Source organism: Grampus griseus (genome assembly GCF_964374135.1).
Source record: "Grampus griseus genome assembly, chromosome: 5".
NCBI classification, from domain to species: Eukaryota; Metazoa; Chordata; class Mammalia; order Artiodactyla; family Delphinidae; genus Grampus; species Grampus griseus.
Window position 1 is genome coordinate 74,131,176 of NC_138998.1, and position 24,800 is coordinate 74,155,975.

A 24,800-nucleotide genomic window follows, 5' to 3' on the forward strand; every position below is an offset into this window, starting at 1 on the left:
GTACATCATAAAGTTCAGAGAGGAGTCTAAGCCCTTGCATATGATGCAGAGAGCAATGCTTATGGGAGCATTCAGTAAGCATCTCACAGCCAGCATCAGCAGGGGCCATGCAGATTAGAGGAACAGCTCTCCTGAACTTCTAATCCATGTATACATGTCTCTGCAATCAGCAATTTTAAACAGAACCAATTAGAGCATTAATAATAATAATAATGACAGTAGATAAACATTCTGAACTTGGAAGACTCAACTCTAAGCCCTTACATATGGGGAAGCTGGAAACTTGACTATCAGCTCTGAAACAAAGCAGTGACTACTCCAACATAACCAGAGCCAGACCCGTGTGGAACATGGCGGCAGAAGAATGGGAAGACTGATTAGCAGAGGGAAGGGTCTGGTTGAAACTAGGGAGTAGACACCTGGAATGGGTCAGTCTGCACAGGTCTGCATCTTCCAGCAGTTTTCTCTCAACAGGAAGAGCTATCAGGGCAGAGGCAGGCTGCTCCCCTTGGTGGGCATTTGCTACTTGGCACCCGGGGAGAGACCCTGAGCAAAAGTCCCATCTTCACTGTGGTTCCTAGTGGAAGGCCACCACGAAGGACAGGCAAACATGGTTTCCTCGACAAGACCCTACTTTCTGGCAGTAGGATCACACCATCTCACCCCAATGCCTCAAATGCTTAGATCTCCCCATCCCCATCCAGTGTCCACCACATCCCACTAGTCATGGCAGACAGGTTGCCAGTAGCCATCAGCAGGGAGGAAGTGAAGCTAAGCCTCCAGGCAGGTAAAACCCAAACAAGCATTTTCAATCTAAGGTCAAGATAAAGAAACAGGATACTATTTATCCACTTGTCTATCAAACAGGCTTTTCTCAAGACTCCTGTGTTACGGCCACGGAAAACATGTCATGTTTGACAGCACAGCACGCATGGGGGAAGGCAGCTCAGCTAAAGCAGAGCCGCCACTGCAAAGCCACCTTCACCCGCCCCATCCACGCTCATCTCAGTGCTTTGGCTCTAGACGGTCATTTCTAGCAACACTTCTGCTTGAAATTTCTAGAAGAGTTAATTTTCGCACCCACAAGAAGAGCTTGCTCCAGATTTCAAAACTCCTGGTGTCACTCTTAGTCATCCAGGAGCACAATTTTTTAAGAACGGTATTTCCCACAACGTGTTTCCTTCTTACCAGTAGCTTTAAGAAGGTAGATTCAGTCATTTTGTTCTGCGCTAAAAGACCTTTTTAACTCACACAGAAGGAAACAAGCGTAAGTGGGATAAGTGATATGCCAAGAAGTCTGTGCAGAATACTCCAGTAAAACCCTTGCCCTGAGAGCTGCTACTTCTCTCTCTGCCCGCGGCCTCCAAGCTGGCCCCCGCCCCCCTCCCCGGACGTGCCTTCTCCCCTTTTCGGGCCCCTCCTCCCCAGTGTGTCCGGCCGGCAGTGTACTCACTTGGGTCTTGTTTGCCTTGGACTGTCGCCAGCTAATCCACTTTCACATCTTGGCTTGATCTCAGATTTGCTTTCTCCTTCCACCAAAATTTTTAGAAACAGAATTCAGATTTGTGCTGGGCTGCCTTGCCGCAGTGCCTCTTGCCAGCTCTCAGAGCCTGACCGGGAATTTGCCTTGAGAGGTCTGAAGACTCTTCTAGGGCAGAATCACACTCCCACCAAGGCCACTATACGAGTCACAAGTACTTGCTATCAAAGACTCTGTGACAGGCATTAATACTTGGAAGGTATCTTTCCCGTTTGCCACATGCCAGCCCCAGAGACGCTGGACTGGCCTACAGAACCTCTTTGTAATTTACTTTGCTGTGGATTTGCTGGGGCTGGGGCGGATTGGTGTAGAGGCAGCTGGAGAAGAAGCCAGTAACAATTGTGTTTGCTTTTTGCTACAAAGTTCTGGAAGCTGAACTATCAGGGTTACCGCAAAAGTACTATGTTCTTAATCCCATTGAACAGGCAGGAGAGTGACTTGGGTTTGAGTCTGAGGTCTGCCATGAACTGGCTTTGTGACTCTGAGCAAGTCACTTTGTTCCCTTTAAACAGGATGGAGACAGAGGGCTAGAGGACCTCTCAGGTTGCATTCTTCCCTGAGCTTCCATGCTTCCAAATTCCAAACTTACCCCAAGTCAGATCTGGCCTCTGGCCACCCCTGCAGCTATCACACAGAGATCTAATCTACTGGCAAATCACCTTTTGCAATTTCCTTATTTCTGGAACATATACTTGCACAATGACGCCACTAGAAACCAAGAGATTTGTGCGGCGCGGTGCTCTGAGGTTTCCTGTGATCCGCCTGTGTGCAGCAAACTGTCCATCGGCTGCTGTGTGTTATGAAGCTTATTTGCTTTTTCAGTTGATTGGTAACGTTAAAGGTGGGCCTCTCCAGGGAGGTTTTCAAGCTCTTAAGTGTAAGTCAAATATTAAGTAAAATAATGCTGTCATGAGAGATTTTGCCCCGCGAACCTCAGTTGTGTCTTTCACGCTGTTGGGCTGTGTGTGATGCTGGAAGCCAGTAATTTATTTGAGCAACTTTTCATTTAGAGGAAAACAGGTGACCCCAACTCCTTGCACTTTAAAGACTCGTTCTGAAAAGCCAGCACATTTGTCCTGCGTTGAATGTTGCTCAGGAGAGGATGGGTTTGGGCTTCTGGGAGGTGACAGAGCAGCCACAGAGAGGAGGACCCGGGAATCCTCTGTTTTTGTTGCTCCCTGCTGCCACCTCTCCCGCCCACCACGGATCAAAGTAACAAAGGGACCACACCAGGAAAAAAAGTTATTTTCAAACCTAGTCCTGAACTTGGATTATTCAGAAAACTAAAACAAACAAACAAACAAAAATCATAATTTGGGTTTAAAACTTTAAAGCGGAGATGGCATTTTTCCTACTTTGGAGTGACTACCAAGTTCTTGAGAAAATCAGAATGCCTCTACCTGGGATTCATACAGCAACTCCAACCCACTGTACTGTTAGGCGTGGGGTACGACCGAGACTCAAGATTACAGTTTGTGAAGTCCGAGTTTAGGCTTCAGATATATCCACTCCAAACCCCGGGAACAAGGAGTACAATTATATATTCTTCAAAGGTATTTATTTGAGGATTAGAAAGTGCTTTGTTCCTAGATGGGAGGCAACAGAAACCTCTCCCACTAAGAAACATTTTAGGGCCCTGAGATAAAGGGCAGAGTAACAAAGTGCTGAGGACTCTCTCCTGGAGACGCATCACGTTTTCTTTTTCTAGCTTTTAACACAGTGCATTTAATAGGCTGGATCTCCAGCAGATGGGTCACCTGCTCAGGCCCCACGGCTAAATATCACATGCTGTCACAATCTCATTCTGAAGATTCAACCTTGGGGGGCCCACCTTGATTTTTTTTTTTAAATGATGATCAATAACTTTATTTTTTTATTATCTCATACATATATTTTTAAGGTCAAGTACTTCCTTACGTATGTGCTGAGTTGTCCATTAAATTCTTTTGGATACATTTTTAGTAGATTTGTATTACACTGTCTTATTTGGATATATCTGAAGGTAAATTCAAAACAAAACCAACCAACCAAACAAACAAAACAAAAACTCTGGTTTTTCTCCAACCAGAAAACATACCAGTGGTCTCTCTGTGTTCTCTCAAATACCAAATCATATGTTGTAATATATTTTATAATATATCTATTAGCTATTGTTTGGGGTTATTTATACCTTCTTCTATATTAACACAGATATGGGAGTTAAAAAAGCCTGTCTTCTTTTATAATTTTATTTAATCTAATATAACTAAAATAGTAGCAACAAAATAGAGGTCATTCACCCAAATATATCATGAAACTGTGTACATTATACACACACAAAATATCTGGGGATACGGCTCAAAATGCACTTTTCTCTTTATAACTAGTTATATCCTGCTCGTGTGTTGTATCATCTTGATTGTTTTTAATTAGTTAAGTGAAAAATATTACATCGTGTGAACTGACAGGATTTTTATTAGTCCTAACACTGTTGAGTCTCCACATTTCCAGATGTTTGGTTTTTCTCCTTAGTGGCGAAAGCCAGTGATCTGTAGGCCCTTAAAACTCCAGGGAGCACGCTGTCTATTTTCTCTCACGCCAGTCGTCTATAGTCACCCGGACAGCGACCTACCCACCGCATGTCTCCTCTGCTTCACACCCTCTCTCACACAGGATCTTGGCTAGTCCTTCAAAATCCCAGGAAGCTGAAACCATTGCCTTCACTGTACAGACTTGGAGACTGAGGCATGAAATGATTAAATGACCCACTCAAGGTCCTGCAGCTGGTGAATAACCAGGGACTGAATCCATGCCTGGTCCCCAAACCCATCCCCTTCCTCTGTGCAGTAGACGTCTTTGCAGCCCACTCAGATCCCCTTTCCTGCTGCGGTTCCCATGCCCCAGCTCTTGTGCATGTTGGCTGCTAACAGCTCACAGCTATCACAAAAGGCCAGGCCCCTTGCCCGAAGGTGGGGCAAACTCTGGGTGCAATTCACACTCCAGGTCCAGGAGGGATCAGACTGAGCTAGACTCCAGCTGAAACCACATGCACATTTGCTTTAGCTCCTTCTGCACTGGCCCCTGTTTCTTGCCCCTTTTCCTGAAAGCACACCCTTAATAAACTACATGCATAGGAATCATGGTCTCAGACTCTGCTTCTAGGGAATGGGACCCAATTTGCTCTCCTTCCTCCCAAGAAGCTCTATATCCATCCTTATTCTCTGGAGGGTTCCTCTATTTATGAGCCCATTTAAATGAAGAGATTCTATTTTTTCCCCTCCGTCATCTGTCCCCCGATCAACACTAATCTTTACAAGGAAACTAATTTCTTACATTTAATTTGAGTTCTTCCAATTGCAGCATTAGCCCACTTTTTCTTACAAGAAAAACCTAGAAGCTTTTTATCTCTGATGCTATTAGCAGAAGACTAGGGATGCCATCCTTTCTCTTTCTGGTTATTTACTTTTCCTCCCTATAAGACAACACGCCAAAGGATGGCAGGGCCTTGTTTCATCCGTTGCTGTACTCTCAGCATGGAGAGCAACACCTGCTGTGGAGTAAGTGGGCCCTCAACACAGAGCATGTACGAAGAGAGATGGCATAGGCCAACTCAGGGGTTGGGACCTCCCCAAAGCATGGGCTGGACCCTCTTGGACTACAGCCCTTGCACCTAGTGGCCTGCTTTGTGCTCCCAGAGCGCATGTGTCAGGATTACCAGGTTCTGACAAACCAGGTGAGGCTCTTGAGAAGTCTATTCCCAGAAGGCTTCTGCAGCCAGGCTGCCCCGCCCCTTGTTAGAGGCATCACGTTACTGCAGTGAGTGACCTTGTAGGAATCCTTTGACTTCAGAGCGTTTCTTCCCACACGGTAAAACAAAATTTTGGTCATGACCCATTATATCGATTTGACAGTCGAGAGTTTAAAAACTTCTGAGTTAAATCCTGGAATCTCCAGGCTTCTCCACGTATCTCCCGTCCCCCTTCAGCACACTGTCGTTATCAGCCCACCTTGTACCTTAGATCACATTTGCTTGCTTTTGAAATCCCTCCTTAAAATCACACTCAGTCCCGGGATGTTCCAGCAGTGTTCTTTCCCTTGTAATTTTTGCAGGGACTATAGCACTCACAACTCAATTTCCCTGTCTCCAGCCAGTCTGGACATGTCTAGAAAGTCATAGTGTATTTTGGATGAAGAGCATCCCTACTAGGAGGTGTTTGTAATGTTCAATTCGATAAGCGTTTATTGAACGTCTCCAGCATGCCTAGTCTAAATGGCAAATGTTATACATGCACAGGGACTGTCACTGCCCAGATGGCCGCTTCTGCACCATTAGCTGGTAATTATTCAGCAGACGTCCATCGTGTTCAACTACAAGACACTTCTTCACTGCCACCTCATAACCCAGCCTTGCTTGACTACAATTCTATAATTCTGGATGTCTTTGAAGTGTGGTTGCAAAGCTCCATCACTTAATACGTGTATAAGCAAAAGAGACTTTACGGTGGAATGCCCAGAGTAGTGTGAGCATGTTCTGGACAGAATAGGAAGGGGCTCAGACCCAGATCTCTACAGAACAAAGTAAGCACACATCCATTTGCCTTCAGGGAGATGACACTTTTACATGGGACAGGGGCAAGGTAGAATCTAATTAGGCAGACCCATTTGAGAGATGAGCAAAAGCAACTTTGGGGAAAGCTTATTCGTGCCATTTACTGAGGCACCTGTGTTGGCTTTGTCAGCGTTTAATGCAGAATTAATAATACTAGATTGGTTCCTCATCAAGGGAGGATTTACCACAAGCAATCCCAGCTTCTCTGTTATAGAGAAAAGTGGGGGAGTTCCCTTTCCTAGAAAGAAGAGTCAGACAAGGAGGGTTCCAAGTGTCAAAACCTGGGTGGGAAATGAGGAGGGGCCAGGCATTGGTCTTCTGTTCTCAACCTTGTCTTTTTAGCCAGAATTTGGATGAAGCCACAAAACGTATGTTTAGCCAATAATGCTGGGAAATGCAGCTGACATACTGGACAGAATAATTTATATTCAAAACATACTGGATTATGGATGGAAGTAAGCAAGAGAAAATCTAATAGATATTAAGTAGTCTGACACTCAGGTTACTAAGTCACATGCTGAATTAAGGGCAGTCCACAAAAACAGGCAAGGAGATTTTATGAGCCAGCACTGTACACCCTACTAGGCACGGTGAACCTTCTTAGGGAGGAGGGCAAGCATAGTAGCTCTAGAACAAGGAGATGAATTTGCATCAGTTAGATCACACCTAATGTACTTATATACCATGCTGGAGGCCCCATTTTACACAGATCATTACATACTAGAGTAAACCAGAGGAAGGCAACCAGGATATGGAAGGGTCGGAAAACACATTAATACAAGGAATAGTTGGAGAAACTGAGGACTTCTAAACAAAGAAGATTAAGAGAAAAGACAACTGTCTTCAAATATCTAAAGACTTAGGGGTTACCACTGGCCAAAGGTGATACAATCTGAGGATTAAAGTGAAATACCTGGCAGTAATGGACCATAACCCATTGGATAATAAAACAAGCCACGAGCCAATGCTAACTACAAATAGCTACGTCTTAGATTCTAAGGGTTAGCAAATGGGAAGAGGAGTAAAGTTGCCCTACGATAGACAAGTAAACTGATGTTCCATCCCTTTAGGTCTAATATAGAAAAAAACCTACTGACAGTTAATGAACTAAGGACTCAGAGGGCAGAACTCTACTCAAGAACTTCCAAAGACCCTCAGTCTGCTTAATAATTGTGCACTCTTATTCACAGTATCTAAATTTCTGCTTCCCCTCTAATAAGGATGGAAAGTTAACCTTTACTGAATGTCTAAGAGATGCCAACTAAATATATTTTACCTAACCTTCCCAAGGACTCAGTGAGACGGGTATTTGTTTTACAGGTTGGGGAATTAAGGTGCAGTAACTCAGGCAATGTGACACAGAGGGGGAGTGCCAGAGCTGGAATTTGAATCCAGGTGTGTCCAAACTCCTTCCACCCCACCCCAGCGCACAGAGGACACACAAGGGGATTGCAGAGGGGCCTTGGGGCCCCACAGCTCCTCAAGGTCGTCTGTCATGGCCCTTTAATGGTTACATTTACCATCCACCCAGCCCACAGTGCTACGACTCTCACTCCTCTGGATTAGAAGAGGAAGACTGGGGCCTTTCCTAGAAACTCACCAATAAAATGACCCTGATCCCTGTGAGGTGCCTCTGCCCCATCCTCTCCCCACAGCCACCCTGTTTGCCCAGGTAGGCTCAGCCTACCTGAATCAACCCACTTGCTCTTCCTCTTCTTCAGAGTCTGTTCACCTGACCACTTGGAAACCAATGGAGACCAGTTTCCTGGTCTTCGGGTATAGATAGGGGGAAATTTAACTTTGTTGATAACATCTATGAATTCAAAGATACCAATAAATGGTTTCTCTGATGAAGGACAGGGCAGGTCAAGGGAACACCTGGCTGTCCTGATCTCACTGCTCAGTGTCAGAAGAGTAAGAACATTCTAACTGCAGTGCAAGGTCACAGACAGGCCCTCCCTTTATCTGACTATTTCTAAGCAATTTTCCAGGTTTTGTGTCAGAACACAGAATCTTTCTTCATCTCCCAACCCGCTGCCCATGCTGAGAAGGTAGTTAAGGGTTAATGTTCCCAACAGGCCGGGAGCATTACCTGCAGCTTTCTGCTTGCAAGGAAGGAAACTTCTAGGCTTCTTCAGCATATTTAAAAAGACAACATTTGTATGTATGGCTGCTCTCAGACCACCTGTTTTAGCTTCCTCTTCATGCCGCAGTTCTCTACCCACTCTGTTCATTCATTCCCCAAGTACTTCCTGAGCGTCCATGTGTGTTATGTGCTGAGGATACAGCCATGAAACAGACAGACACAACCCCGGCCCTCATCAGGGCTTAAGAGCCTGGCTATAGAGACATACATGAAACGAAAATTACACATATAAGGATTCACACTCGACAAAGCATCCACATGTCTCTACAGTATCCAGCACAGAGCTCGGCATGTGGTGGGTGCTTTTTCATGAACATGTGACTGATGTTTTTGTGGAATGTGCAGAAGGTCTGGCCAGCTGAGTTCATCTTAGCATTGGGAGCTCAAAGCTTTGACTTTAATAAGAGCGAGGGAAAAAACATGACAGTGAATCAGGGAGACCTGGGTTCTGGTTCTTGCTTTTCCACTCACCACTAGGATTTTCTTAGACGAGTCACTCAGTCTTTCTGGGCATCAGTTTCCTTACTTGTGGGTAATGTGTAAGTACCAGGGTTCCTCATTAACAAAGAAATGCCTGCTGTTGGAGGCGTTCTGTTCTAACCACACTCACCTTGCCAGAGGACAAGGAAAGGCTGGAGCCAGGGCTTCCTAAGACAGCTGTCTCTGGCAGAGGTGTCTGTTTAAGGGTCGCGGGGAAGACAAAGCAGCAGCCGGAAGGGAGGCATCCCCCAGACCATGGAATTAATAGGCTGCTATGTCTGAACATGGGAAACATGCACTTCACTTACCACCCACTGACTGTTTAAAAATAAACACTTTCATTCATAGGATACTCTGGGTTATAGTTCTAAACAACGGATCAGAGGAGAAAGGAAAGTACAGAAATAGTTTTCTTTGTATGTTTTACAAGTAGAAAAAAAACAATTTTCCATCCACTCTGATAGTCAAAAGTGGCTTAGAAACTTGAAGGCAGGACGTCAAACAGAATGAATTACCTTGCAAGTCCTTGCACACTAGTCTAGAGCATGATTTAGCAACATGATCTTAGGAGGTTTGGGGGGCATAGTCTTCTTTTTTTTTTCCCAGTAAGAAAAAAATTAGGAAAAATCCTAATGAATGCAGATTATCTTTTAAAAATGCCCCTAACTTAGAAAACTAAAATGAAGCGAGGACACAGCCTGTTGTCTGAGGCTGAAGGACTAAGGCCAAAATACTAGGTCTAGAAACTAGGGCCAAATGGTCCTTGTAAACCCAAACCTTTATTAATAAAATCCCTAGTATCCAGAAAACGATCACCTCAAACTCTTCCGACCCTGAGGTAAGCAAATGAGAGTAGGGTCAGAGACAGAACCTTCCCCGTCCCTCCTGCACATTCAGACCGCTGAATTCCTCCGCTAGCTTGAGCAAATGCACTGAGTCTTTGCTACATTCTCCTTTCTTTGGCTCCCCATCAGAGCTCCTAACTTTTGCTTACTTGCTCCAAAATGTAAGCAAGCAAGTGACCAGGTTTTCTCCTGAGACAACTACATCCCTCCACGCCGCTTCAAATACCACTTCCTGGTCCTCTGCCCCTCAGGAACTGAGCCCCAATACTCTGGCCAGAGGAGGGCATCATTTCCACCAGAGCCCCTTCGGATAGGAGGCCCCTTCCAACCGGCATCTCTGTGGCCATTTCCCAAATCACTGATCTTGGTCTAAATTTAGGTCTCTGGAAACTATCCCAGCCTCAGCTCCTTGAGTTCCAGCCTCCCAGAAGGCAGAGCAGCCCAGGCAGCGCCGGTGAGGCATCTCAGAAGGAGAGGAAACCCAGACTCACTCTCCACCCTCGCCAGTTCTGCTAAACTCTCATGACGTGAGAGGTCTGGCTGGCCACCTCAATCTTCTGCCCCTCAGACAAGATGTCCATGCTGTGACATACCTCCTCCAGCCCTGCTCCTTCCCCTTTGGCCGGCACAAAGAGACCACTGGCTCCTGAGGTCAGGCTCCACCATGGGAGAAATTCCTCTAGGGGTTAACTCTCCAGGGGTGGTTAAGCCAACAAGAAGTCTTGGGGGAAGGAAGGTTGGGGCACTGTCCTACCTTGTCACTGTCCACTGTGTTCTGAGAGGTCCTAGAGGCAATGGAGATGGTGTCTGGCTGGCTGCTCCCATCCCCCTGGCTGTCAACATCCTCTACTCCATCCCTGCAGGAAGAAGAGAAAAGCAACAGGGGTGGGGGTGGGGGGAGCGACTGTGGGCTTAGAGCACACAAGGGTTTCCAGCTGGGCTGGCGGAGCAGAGCCTTAGCGCTTTCCAGCAGGGATGTGTCTAAACTTATCCCATGAAAGGAAGCAGGTCCCATGTAATTTTCAATGATGTCACTTCTTGCACTTAGCAAATACATAACCACTATGTTGATAACTGAACACAGATGACTCCTCTCCATAACTCCTCTGGCCCACGGTGCAGAGTGGGCAGCTACTTACTTATTTTCACTAGGAATGTGTCTATAAAAGGCAGTAGGAAGAAGTATGTCCTGCTTAGAACCTAGGCTTCTCTGCAGCTGCCTGGGTCATCTGCAACAGTCCCAGAGTTCAGGGTATTCAAACAGATTTTCTGTATATGCTGTAACAGGGTGGGGGTGGCTTATAGCTGGCTTATAAAGAGAACTGAGAAGATATCTTTTTGACCTGTGTTTCTTTTGCTCAAGAAAATGGGGTGGGACATCTTCCCCAGGGGAGATTATTCTTGGGAAGGTCGGACCCTCAACTTCTGGGTCTGGAGGAGTTTATTGCCTTTATTTTGGTGGGTCTTGGTGATCTCATGCTTATTTATGATGATTTCTTATTAACACAGAAGACCAAGGCATCTTCTCAAAGATAAGAGGACGGTCACAGATTCTGCAGCAGCTTTTGAGCCAGCTGTGCTCCTGAGTGTCTGATAAGATAGTCTCCTAAGTGCACTCCTGACGTTTGGACCCCTGCCTGGGCCCCTGGACCACACTGCTGTCCCATTCACATGCTCCCTCAACTCTCCAGCTTTAGAACTGGGTCCCAATCCTACACTGAACCCAAAGCTCTGGCCAACGGGGATTAGATGCCTGGGAACTGGTGAAGGCTGAAGAGTCTGTGTCTGGAAAAACTGGAGATGTGGGCCGGGGGTTGGATAAACCAGCCCAGGAAGTGACAGCTCTTCCTATGGAGGTCTTTGTGAAAGTCACACCCGTGATACTGCTTATGGAGAAGTATAGCCTTAGGGGAAATGGGAACTCAGTGCCTGACAGTGTTACCACATGGGCAACATATCCCATATACCGAATCTCAGAGTCTAAATAACTACAATCTGGAGTGTGAGTGTGTGTGGACACGCGTGTGCATGTGGGCATACATGGGATGCCAGTATACATACACTGGGTCTGCTAGTCATAAAAAGTGTTTTCTCCCACCCAGAACACTTCTAAGTCAATTGTTCTCTCACCACCATTTGTGGGCTTGGGAAATGCCAATTTATTTTAATAATATAAGCCACAGATTCATAGGAAGGAAGATCTACTGTAGAAAGAAATCATGTGATGTATTTCAAAACCAAAAATAAAGGAGTTTCAGATCATCTGTTGTTTCAGATATCTGGACCAGTGCTCCCCACCATTTGTAGACAGTTGAGAGCTGGCTGTACGTTCTGCTTCCCACTATTCTGGCCCATTGCAGGCCCTTCTGGTCCACACCAGATGAGGCCAGTTCTGGGGGATGTGGGGAGCCCATCCAGGAGTGTCGGTTGCATTACCCAAGCCAGTCCACTCCTCTGTAAACTCTGTCCCCATATGCAGGGAGCCAAGCTAATGAAATAACACAATGGCTGGCTGTTCTCTGCGGAGACTGCCAAGGTTTCTCCCCCTCTCATCACAGGACAATGACCAAGAAAAGGTGTGAGGCATTTCCAAGATATGTCCATCCCATGTTCTAGAGATGCTCAAACTCTCCTACTATAGGAAAAAGGGGCCTTTCTTGTAGAGTAACCCTAGATAAGCTCACCTGAATATCCTTCCCACCATGGTCCTGGACCTTCAATTCCTTATAACTGTTTCCATTCTCTCTTCTTTATTGAAGTAGAGGCTTCCTACAGCAGGGTCTGTCTCTAGTGCTCAACTAAGTCTGCCCCTTACCTGGACTCTGGACAAAGGCAACTGAAATCAAAATAACCCCTCTAGGGAGGGGTTATAATTGTTCCTTCAGCACCGAGAGGGGACCTTATCCTGGTCATGCTGGTCTTGGGGCTCCTGCCTCCTGGAGGAATCTCTCTCTACCTCAGCCACACCCTTCTTTTGGCTACCACCTCCCTTGGTGGCTCCCAAGCCTGTGTAGCCTGGTTGGCACCAAAGGGTCAACTAAAATCTCCTGAACTTAATCCATTCATGAATAGGAGAGGAGAGGACAGCCTGTTATCACCAACATCCATCACCTCCATAACTCTGTTTTTGTTTTTTCTTTTCCAAAACTGGTATGAAGCTTTCATATGCTTTCTCTTGAAGTGCCCTCCAAGAGAGTCATTGTAGGTGACTGTAGCACGGAGACTCGAGAAAGAGATACTCAAGCAGTCATCCACTGGTCTTAGGAAAACGCAGACTCAGAAGGGCCCAGGGAGATGCAGATATAAAAAATAAGTCCTCTTCTGCCCCATCATATTGCTTATCTCAGATGAATGAAGACGAGGACTCTTGGGGCTTGCAGTAAGAGCTGCAGTGACAGTCCCACCATACCACGCCCACATTACAGTCCTTTGGCTGTCTAGCCAGCCCAGAGAGCCCCGACTCAAAGCCACCTCCTTCCCAAAGCTTTCCCCAGACACTTCACTCCAGTGCTCATCCAAAGTCTCCTCTCCTTGATGCCTGCAGCCATTTCCTGTCCCTACGGGTGGTCCTGCTTCTTCTTGTCTAACTATTCCACGTGTGAGATGTGACTGTCAGGTGGTTCTTGAGGGAATGGACTCATCTTACACTTCCTTTTATCTTCCCCAGGCACCCAGCACCGTGTTTATCAGAGGACAGGTGCCCAGGGAAGCCCTGCTGAATGTAACTGACAGTAACAGTAATGAGATGCTTAAAGAGAAGGTGACTCCTCTTAGGTAGAACTCAGTGGGGTGTCACAGAGAGGGGTGCCGCCTGCAGAGTGCACCGCCCCTGTGGAAGCAAAGGTTCACCCCACCCCCACTCCCGGAAGCCTGTGAGGCTGTGCTGGGGGCAGAGACGCTGGTTACCTCTTACTATTGTTCCTCTGCTTGGCTGGTGTTTTGGGGAGCTGGATTGGCTCCTTCAAAGCTCCTTTCAGGTGGATGATCCTCTCTTGAATCACCTCGCGTATGTTCTTGATCCATTCCTGCTTGGTTTCTATGTTGGAGGCCTGGAGTGCCACAGGGAGAGAGAGTGAGAATCCCATTTCCCTTCAATCCACTGAGACAGTTCTCAACCCTCCTCTTGCAGGCTTAATCCATCATCTTCAAGGATACCAAACGTTGGAGGGGTTTATTTCTCTCGTTTTATACTTGTGACTCTTCAATCCCAGGGACATGCTTCTCCAACTCCTAGAACAGGGCTATGACCCCAAGACTCAATGTAGATTTCTACGGGATGATTTTCAAAGTATTTAATAACCTGGGAGGCACTGACCAATATTGATAACTGCCCCTGCTGGGCCAAGGGTTAACACTTCAGTTACTAGATTCCGAGGAGGTCTGGGGAGCACAGGAGGGGCAGCAAAGGGGCATTTGGAGGCAGCGGCCATTTACCAACTGGTATAACTGGATACACGTCAGGAGGCTCAACACCTATATGGCTACATAGGCTTGTACTGATTGAAAGTCAGTCCTGGGTTTTTAGCCCGGTAAACCTGTTCATTGAAGGCATTGCTACCACTCCATGAATACCCCATTTGTCTTCATGGAAGTTTTTTCAGGTACTTCTGCCTCACGTCAGGTAGCAGCTATGCTGGCAATTCAGAGTAAACAGGTGTGAAGCTTGGTCCGGGCTGGCCCATCTCCTCCTTGGGGATGGGCACTCCCCTGGTAAGCACGTGACTGGTGGGTGCGCCAGGTGCAGGATCTCTCCTCGATTACACTAACAGGACCACAGGCACTGACTCAGTTCCCAGGCTACGTGCACCCTGGGCAGCTGAGGTGACTCCTTAAGGCCCCTTCTCAACACTCCTCTCAATCAGCATAGTTCCCATGTTAGTATGATTCACTAGAGCTCCTAGAACATAAGTTCCCAGAGGACTGGGTTCATACCCCATACATAGTTATCCTCCACAGCACTGAGCAGAATACCTTATATGTGGAAGGTGTTCAGGAAAAAAAATGCGGAGTGAATGTGGAGCAAATCAAGGTGCCGTTTACCAAAGGGTCATTTGTTGTCCTCGCCACTTGAAGGAGCCATAGGGACAGGACGTATTTACGTGGGCCCTGTTGAGGCCATTCCCTGCCTTCTTCCCGCCGTGCTCCAGCAGGTGCCTGCACTTAGGAGACCTCATCTTGAGATTTCAGGCTACTTTCATGATAGAATTTGCATCTCAACACCCATGTGAAGCTGCCCTTCCCGAGAAAGAGAAGCCCAGTGGCCCGGTGGAGTCTCCAGGCCCCAGCTTTCAGGTGGATCCTGCCCACATCCCTCCGCGTTCCCTTCAGCTATCCCCAACCTTGGTCTTGTGCCCAGCAGAGAGCAGTACTTACTTTCAGCACTGTTTTATTGTCTGAGGATGGGGTGCGCCCAGACCACAAGGCGAATTTGCAGGGATCGCCCTCTACGTGCTCCGTCACACCCAGCTCTGAGGTCTGTAGACAGGAAATGCCTGTGAGAGGCGGGGAAGGGGAGGGCAGTGGGGAGACTTAGGGCTGGGGTTGGGAAGGGAAAGGCAACAGAGAGGAGAGGACCGAGGGAGGGGCTCTGTCAATCAAACTTAAACAGATCGGATGTTCTGTTCTTCTACCCAGGATGCAAGGACCTACAGGCACGTGCCTGACGAGCAGGTAGCAGGGAGGGAAGGTGAAGAGGGAGGCGCCCAAAGCCAACTGGAAGAAGAACGGTGAACGCTAAGATGCAAAGGTGGGAGTTGAGGGGGCGCTTTCCAACTAGGACGCATTTTCATTTGTCCAGGATGGTTTTGGTGTGGCGCCAGGGGAGAGATGAGCGGAGTGTTCAAGACCCCTTCCTGCCCAAGGGCACTATGCAAATGGAGAGTCTCATCTGACCCCACCTGCCCCACCTACCAGTAGCTTGTTCTTGTAAACATATTTTGTGTGTCCTGAAGAGTCTTTGATCTCCTTGCTGAAAACTAAGGAGATCTCAAAGAGGAACAGGTGTCGCTCGCGCCCCTTCCGGATCAGCGACTTCGGGTCCCACACTTGAAAGGCATCCTGCAGAATCAGCTCCCCCTGCACGTCCAGGTTCTCGTCGAACCCTAAAAAACACCCAGGCCTCCTCTCCAGAACCAGTATCAGTGGAACCTCCTGCAAAGCTCCTGTGCAGCCTCCCCCAGCCCCACTGTCAGCCGGGGACCTCCTGCAAAGTAAACCCCATCTCTCCTTCTCCCTCCACAGCTCCCACTGTCCCTGTCTTGGAGCTCGGAGTGGGGCTGAGGACAAACGCTGCCTGCCCGAGTGCCCTTGACTCTACTCCATTTGTTGTTGCTTCATTTCTTACGTTCCATTCCTAGGACTCTTCCTAGGATCGCTCCTATACTGCGTGGTGCACAAGGCTTCAACAATTTATATTCATGCCATTTTAACAGAGGTTCTCAAACTTTAGTGTGGGTAAGAATCACCTAGATTGCTTATGAGAACACAGATTCCTGCCCATTCCTCCACTCCCAAGAGACCGGGATTCAGTAGGGATGGGGTGGAGCCCATGAATTTGCGCTCTGACGAGCTCCCAGGTGCTGCTGCTGCTGGTGCACAGAGCAGCCCTTGAGTAGCTGGATCCGGAATACAGGTCAGGGACAGGCCGGAGGAGAGGGTACTTACAGAGCCGGACATGCAGGGGTGGGGGGTGGGCGTGGGGAGTAGGTGCAAACAGAAAAGAAGAGGTGGAGAAAGTGTGACACTAGGAATGTTCAGATGGTCAGGGCTCAGTCTAGAGCAGGTAATCAGGGCTCCTTTGCATGAAGAAGTGGGGCTTCCTGTGCTAAGGGTGGCCCAGGAAGTACTGAAACCAGACCAAGTCTTTTAGATGGCGTTGGGGCGGGGCAAGTGGTGGGGGGTGATGGAGACCAGAAGAGAGGAAATACCCCACAGGTTTACCGTGTACAACGGAGTAGACTCACCTTCCTTATCTCACCTGTTTGTCAGCCCAGACTGGGATACTGAGTATTAACACATCGAACAGTTTCCACCCCAAAGAGGCTGCTCTGCCCATATCTGCTCTGTTCTGCAGTGTTAGGAGCACTTATTGGAGCCTCACTCTACCAGGTTTCTGGGTCCCAAGAGCATGGTTCCAGCCGATGAACGTGCTTCAGCAAAGTCCTATCAGGTTTAGCTGGCTGGACTTTCCTTACCAGCTAGGAAGGGCATGAGGGTAGCTGCATACCAGCGTGAATGTAATGCAACTGAACTGTACACTTAAAAATGGTTAGGACAGTAAACTTTATGTTATGTATATTTTAGTATATAAAAAAAGAGCAGGGCGCAAGGCTAAAGACGGTGGGTGTGTGTATGTGCAGGATTTCTACTTATTCTGATGACAAACGCAGTGCAAATGTTACGCAGAGGAAGAGGGCTGCTGTGGGTCAGGGGCTCTAGCACATTTATAGTAAGGATGACAGCCTGTCCTACTCTACCTCTCAGGCAGCAAGTTGTCCACGTATTTGATTCGGCACAGGCCTGGAGGCAGGTGTTAGCTGAGCTCGCCCCTGTGGATCTCCTCTCACGCTTCCCCAGGACCTATGTAACAATTTGCCATTTCTCCTCTCTTCTAGCTTGGCCCCTTGCCTGACTTCATGCCACTTCCCTCCCATGACACAAGCTTCATGGCCTTAGGAAAGGAGGCGGCTCCCCTGAGGAGGCTGAGAGGACAGCTACCTTCCAGCATGCTGACGTGCATGGCATCATTGGCTTTCTTTGGGACGCTGAGCATCACCTCCAGGCCATCCTTGAGCTCCCCTTTCCCTTCTTCACAGCAAGTTAAAAGTTCCTGCGAAAAAAGTCCAGATACATTGAGAACCGTTTCCCCCAGCTTCCCCACCCTCCCGCTACCTAACCCCTCAAGGCAATTATATACCCATTCCTCAAGGATTTATACACCAGCTTCATTCTCTGTAATGGTCCCCTCTGAGGTATAAGGAAAGTGGGGTGGGGTGGAAAGGTTATCTCCAAAGAATTCAACCACCATGCTTTTCCCAGGCTGAGCTTCCTCAGCTCAGTCTAATCCAAACTAACTCAATCCAACCCAACTCCCAAATGGCTGGCACTAGAAGTCAGCAACTAGGGCATTCTCTGTCACTCGACTGACCTCCTGGAGGTCAGGGAATACCCCTGGCAAAACACATGAACAGAGGTGCAGTGCTGTGTGATCATAAAGAGGAGACAGATGGTGTGCGAAGGACACACGGCACTCGTACATCGCTGCATGCCTACTGCCAGCACCACTTTTATTTACACACCTCTACTGCCCGAATGACTTCCACCATACTGGGAGCAACCTGGGGTTACGGACATTACAGGCATAGTTTTTCAGTTATCAAAGATTTTTAGATCATACGGATCAGGAGTTCCTAACCTGGGGCCAATAGATGGGATTCTGGATTAGTCCTTGCGTTGCCAGATGAGGACACTGTGATTAATAGGGACAGAGATTTCCCCCAGGTTATAGAATTCACTAGAGGCCATGCAGGAGCCTGAATCCAGGTCTCCTGAACCCAAATCCAGGTACTCCATCCACCATGCCACCCTGTCTTCCACCTGTCCTCCTGGAGCGTGTCCTCTCTTCTACATCCTCATTGGAGACTAGGTCATTACTATTTCCATAAAAGATATATAGTATCTGGTGGATGGAGAAAAGATAATTTCCAACTGTTTTAGTAACCATAAAGGCCACTCGGAATGATTTCACCCAAACCAGAAGAATGCTGGCTTTCATTGTTCCTATCAGGGTTATCGTATCTTGCTCACTTGGACAATGGGAAGGAAAAGGTTAAGAGATCTACAATCCATACTCTCTCCTTCTGTGGAGGAGAGAGGGAATGGTGTAAGGGAAGGCAGGGAATGGGTGGATGGGTAGGGATGCATTTCCAGGAAAGAAAGAAGTTGACAAGATCAAACCTTATAAACACGTTAATGACAGACCTCTTGACAAACTAGTAGTACTTGCTAGCAGGAGAGTACTTATTTATGGAGTGCTGTTAGTAGGATATATCCGGTCTGTCTAGGACTTCTCATGGTAAACAAACACAGAATCCATGGGCAATATCACATAAGTTACACAACTGTCTACGTAAAAAGTGATTACATTTCATGACCAAAATGGCTCTCTTCAGGGTAAGTGATAGGATGCGACATACATCATTTAGAAACCTTGCCTGTTATTCGGGGCCACAGCACATCCTGATGCTGTAAGAAAGGACTTGGAGCTATTGGTGATCTTCTCTCTGTGTTTTACCTCTGTTTTGGGATTATTTGTATCTTTGAAATTATTAGTAAAGCTTTATACTTGGTAAGATTATCTGATTAATGAGCATCTGATATGAGAATCCAAGCCTTTGTGTCATCTTGGATACATTTCCATATGAAGAAGAGAGCTTTGAGTGTCCAAAGAAGAGGTGAACTGCCCAGAGTACATGTTTGGGAGGTAGACATGATCCGTTCTCAGCTCTGTCCTTGGTTCCAGTCAGTATAATAGCATCATCATTCAGAAAGCTGTATTTACTTCTGCCAACCTGAAGTTCTCTGATTCTCCCCATCCTTTCCTAATTTTGATCCTCCCAACCTGTTCTCATACATCATCAAAGGAACTTCTAGGCAGAAACATAAGACAAAAATAAGAATATGCTTCAGGGATTTCCCTGGTGGCACAGTGGTTAAGAATCCACCTGCCAATGCAGGGGACAAGGGTTCGAGCCCTGGTCCAGGAAGATCCCACATGCCGTGGAGCAACTAAGCCCACGCGCCACAACTACTGAGCCTGCACTCCAGAGCCTGCGAGCCACAACTGATGAGCCCGCATGCCACAACTACTGAAGCCCGCGTGCCTAGAGCCTGTGCTCCGCAACAAGAGAAGCCACTGCAACGACAAGCCTGTGCACCGCAACGAAGAGTAGCCCCCTCTCGCCACAACTAAAGAAAGCCTGCGCGCAGCAACAAAGACCGAACTCAGCCAAAAAAAAAAAAAGAAAGAAATATGCTTCAGTTTGCAACAGAAAACACCAATTAGTTTAACCTCCCAAAGTAATCTGGCAAGTCCACCGATCAACTAGCAAAACCAATGAGTTCTCCTCAGATCCCTGCTATGGTTTACGACAAGGAGAAGACTCCATATTTAATTTAGACTCCACGAGGACAGCTGTAGCAGATTGACATGCAGACAACTGAACGCTCTGACTTTCACTTTCATGCAACACCTAAAGGGAGGAACCCCAGAGGATACTGATAATTAAATATTAATTTATTTGGAATAAAACTAACTTGAATAAGAACATAAATCCCATATTATTTATTTATAGTAAAAGCAAACTATTGTTCTTTTACTCAGCAAGCACTCTGCTACCAGCACATTTAAAAGAGGTCAAATGTATCTTAACTCTTTTTTGTCCCAAATAATTTTTCAGTGTCTCTACAACAAATTCCCCCTACTTCACTGTCTCCCTTCTCAGTTACCTGCACGGTCCTCTCTTCCTAAAACATCCAGTTACAGAATGAAGGCCCAGAGCCCACCCCTCCATCTGCCTAAAGCAAAACACAGGGAAGCCCATCCATCCTCTACTTCCCTCCCTTGTCCATGTCACAAAATTCATCCCAGGAACTTCAGCCTTATGGGATCAACAGGGAGAGGTGACAAACTATATTTCTTTTCGAACTGCATCTTCATTGATTTAAGACCCTGGCAGTGTGGGTGGGCATGCCAGTTTTGTTTTGTTTTTTCAATGCACAACCCCAGCAATTCCCGAAAAGGCTTTGGGATACTTCAATTTGAAAACCACAAAAATAAATTAAAAAAAAAATCTTCTGGCACAAGAAAAATCATTTAGAAGCGTCGTGCATCAAGTGGGCTAGAGAAGGAGAGGATAATTATACACAGAAATCTGGCTAAGGAGAAATTCCTGTAAGTAACCACAAAAGTGGATGCTAACTCTCTGACAGTCAAAGGCAAAGAAGGACCTCAAGCTCTTGTGATTTAAAGGTAGGAAGCACACCAATTTTTCAGAAGAGAAGCCTCCCGCCACCACTCCGAGATCTTAGGAGAATTTCTGTGAGCCTTTATATAAGAAAATTCAAAAACAGACAGGATGGCATCCTCAAAATGCCAGCAGCAGTTCTGCCCGAACAGCCGTGATGTTCTGCATAGTTATTTCTGATACCAGTCTCAATAAAGGCCAAGGGCGTGATGCCCTGTGGTGATTCTCTACGTCATTTCTTCAGGGTTGGGAGACTGGAGGGCCTGGAAGTGAAGCCCATTGTCTCTTCCTGGAGTCGAAGAAGGAGATGGCTTGAAGGAGGAGGCTGAAGGGGAAGAAGGATGGTGCAGGGCCCTCCGCTGATCCAGAGGTGAGAAGAGAGGTCAGGGCACGACTCACTGCTGCCCCCACTCCTCTTATCACGGAGCTACAAGTGCTAAGGCAGGAAGACCCCATAGACTGGAAAGCTGGGCACACCCCAACGTGACTAGAATCTAGATTTGAAACTAGACTGGTTTTCAGATTTAGTGAAGCAGATAGAATATGTGAGGTTCAGCAAGCATCTCACAGAGCTGAACTTCAACAGATTTTCTCTGGAACTATACTACTTATGACATGCCTCTCCCTATGCTTTTATCCTTTGCATTTGAGGAGCGACGAGCAAAATATTCAAACTTAGGGAAAACTCTACGCTTGCACATTAAGAATTAATATAGATACAGGTTATATAACTGCCTATGATATTGATGTCCCAGGCTTTCTGTGGGGAAATGTCATATTTTCAGACTGTCAGTGTGTCCTTCTCTGAGAAGAATCAGCCCAAATCACTCAGTATTTTACATAATTTGATTATTTGACTTTCAAAGAAAAAGATTTTGGAAAAAACCCAAATCTCTTGGTTGGCTCCAGAAGAACCCCTAACATATGGGATCCTGCAGATACAGAGCGCCACTGTGTTTTAATATGTACTTTTTAACTATTTCCTCTCTGAAACCTCCTAGTCTTGACAAACATGGAGATTAAGGCAATGGTAGGTGCTGCCCTGGGCCTCCACTGCCCACGTAGACTGGCACTGCCCCTAACACCTTGACCCCGGATCCCATCGGAAGCAGGGTCCACCAGGAGGAATCTGCCCAAAAGGGAAGGACAGGAGAGACTCTAGGTACCAGCCAGTGCCTGGGGTTGCAGTCACTAAACGCTGTGCGGTGGTGGATGCACGTGAAAATAGTCACAGTCCATTCCTGCTCCCATTTCTCCTCTCCCCCACCCCAATGAGCATCTGGAATTTCATGGGATAGAACATGCAGTCTAGAACCAGCAGTGCCAGCGTGGGCTCATCTCTGAAGTTCTGCTCCAGGTAGAAGAAAGGTTTTCAGCTGGAAGCTTTCCCATCCTTGGGCAAAGCTGGGACTCCCTAGGCCTGGTCAACAGTGTGGTCAGGGTGGCAGAGAGGGCAGGGCAGATACCTTCAGGAGCAGCTGGTACTTAGTGATCCTCTGGACGGGCTTAATTAGGTAGGAAGAGATGGAGTTGGCCAGACCGTGCCGCTGCTGTATCTCCTACAGGGATTAAAAACGGGCACCGTTAGACACAGAGGGCCATGTGCACGTATGTCTTCTGGGAGGAGGTGGGCTGGGTTAAGGAGAGAGGAGAAAAGGGAAAAGGCCACACAACTATGAGAAACTGCTCTTGGATGGGAAAAGGAGGAGGAATGGCATTCTATCAAGGGAAAATGTATAAACCAAAACACACAGGAAATAATCATTGTATCTTTAGATGATAATGAGGACCATACCTGAGGAGAACAGAGGGTCACACCTAGATTCTAGAAAAGTGAAAATACACTTAGATGAGAAGATGGATGTAGGTCATTGATGGGGTGGAGCTAGAAGCATGAATTAGGATGTGATGGGGAGCTTCTCAGGGGTAAAGTATTGTAGATTTTAAATAGAAGCAACATATGGTGAAAGCAATGTTTCAGAAAGATTAATATAAGCCTAATAGCAACACAGAGGGTGGAAGCTGGGAAATAGAGACAGAGAGACCAGTTCAGAGATTACTGCCAAAGTCCGAGTGTGTAAACACACAGTTACCATATGATCTAGCAATTCCACTTCTAGGTAAATACCTGAGAGAAATCAAAACATATGTCCACACAAAGACTTGTATAAAATGTTCATAGCAGTATTATTAAGAGCAGTGAAAAGGTGGACACAACCCAAATCTCCATCAACTGATGAATGAAAAAACAAAATGTAGTATAGTCATACAATGGAATATTATTTGGCCATGAAAAGGAATGAAGTACTGAGACGCTACCACACAGCTGAATCTTAACTTCCTGCTAAGTGAAAGAAGTCAGTCACAAAAGAACACATATTATATCATTCCATTTTTAATGAAATGTCCAGAAGAGGAAAATCTATAGAGATAGGAAATAGACCATTGGTTGCTTAGAGCTGGGGGGAGTAGGAAGGAGGATAAGGTGGAGGAGTGATAGCTAAAGGGCGTGGGGTTGCTTTATGAGATGATGAAATAGTTGCACATGTCTGTGAGTATACTAAACAATTAAATTGTATCCTTTACATATATGTATAATATACAACTGTATCTCCAGGTGTGTAATGTGGGGGCTTGCCATAAACAAAGATTAGTGAGAACAAAGCGTTGGGAGGATTACAAGAAACATCTTAAAACTCGGACAAGATAGGACTTGCTACGCGGCTATGAAGGAGGGTGAAAAAGAGGGAATAATATTAAAAAAAAAATTCCGTTTTCCGCCAACTATCCCAGAAAGTAGCAATTTTCTCACTCATTTGCCTCTTCCCTAGAGGTGTGTAGTTATAGCAGGACTTATTCAAGGAAAATGGGCAAACAGCGGACAGCTTGACCCTATTTGGGCAAATGAACATTGTGAGTTTACTTGGGGGCTTTGGCAGGAGAGGACAGGCAATAATGCACCTTTGACAGGCTTCCCGCTCTGACAAGGTGCCAGTTCGGGGAAGGCTTCATGTGGACGGGGAGGAAGGGGCGGCCTCCGGAGGCTTGAGGTCAGCCCAACCAAGCTTAGTAATCAACATGCACCAGACACCACAGCCTCACGGTTCCCACGTTTGGAGTAGAAAATTCCAGATCATGTCAATGTACGGGTCTTTCTTGGACTTGAATTTTCTGTGCTCTCTTTACAATAATGGATAATAAGACTGTCTTTATTGGGGGTTTATCTCTTATAGAAGGAGGGCCTGAAGTAGATGGTTTCTAGGTGTAGAATTTAGGGAAACCCTTCTGTGGAAGGGGGAAAGCTACAAAGATGATGCTTTCTGGAATGCTTTGGGGACAGTCAGGAGGGTTTACTGCTCTCCCTCCCCACCTCTGGGCCAAGCTCCAGGAACTGCTACTGGTCTGGTTTTCTGGCTTCCACTGGCCTCCCCAACTAACGTAGAGGCTCATCAGGCATGACGTTGGAAAATGGGGGGTGGGGTGTGAAATTTGGAGTATATCTGACTGCAAGTCAAAGTCTAGAAACAGGGATATGAGGAATGTAGGACTAGGGGAGAACACAGTTTAGCACCAGACATTGTAACGTGTACGAAACGAGCCAGGCAACCCATCAGTCAACCTCAAGGGACTCACAGGTGGGGGGAGGTGTGTGTCATAGGAAGGTCCACCGTTAACCTGCCGGAACGCAGATTGTTACAAACGCCGTAGAGAGACACAGAGGATACTGCACGCCTAGAGAGAGGCAAGGATTCACGCAGGAAGCAACACGTGACCTTTAAAGGCTAGGAAGTACTTCTAAGAGTGTCTGTGTGGGCCCGTGTGCCCGCCCACACCTGTGTGGGCAGAAAAATGTGAAGTGGAAAACAGGACACAGTGCATTTAAAACTTCAAAAAGACCCTTCTGGTTACTGTTGATAAATAACCAGAAACGTCTTAAGAGAAATACATTATTAAGCAGAGATAATAGCGCTATAGGGCATCCCGGATGATAGTCAATAAATTCTGATACCAAGTTAGAGAAAGACTTTTCTTGGGTTTTCTGTTTAAACAAATATAACCTCAGAAATTCCACTTTGGGACAATTTCCATAGGAATACTCCGTTTTTAAAAATCACGTATGTTTTTTCTTGTCTGGCTTTTACCCGTTCAAGTGTCATTTCTTCACTGAGCAACAAGA

General features: G+C 46.7%; 1 protein-coding gene across 12 annotated transcripts in view; it reads right to left on the reverse strand.

Moving 5' to 3' along the window:
- KALRN (kalirin RhoGEF kinase) overlaps nt 1–24,800 on the reverse strand; it is a gene marked incomplete at both ends in the record, with an annotated part of 639,791 nt that overhangs the window by 197,140 nt on the left and 417,851 nt on the right. For all 12 annotated transcript variants that reach the window (XM_082654652.1, XM_082654658.1, XM_082654657.1 and 9 more), the window contains 6 exons: nt 10,354–10,456; nt 13,506–13,648; nt 14,973–15,074; nt 15,510–15,700; nt 17,316–17,427; nt 22,090–22,182. In XM_082654652.1, coding sequence (XP_082510778.1) covers nt 10,354–10,456; nt 13,506–13,648; nt 14,973–15,074; nt 15,510–15,700; nt 17,316–17,427; nt 22,090–22,182 — 744 coding nt within the window. The remainder of the gene's footprint in view (nt 1–10,353; nt 10,457–13,505; nt 13,649–14,972; nt 15,075–15,509; nt 15,701–17,315; nt 17,428–22,089; nt 22,183–24,800) is intronic.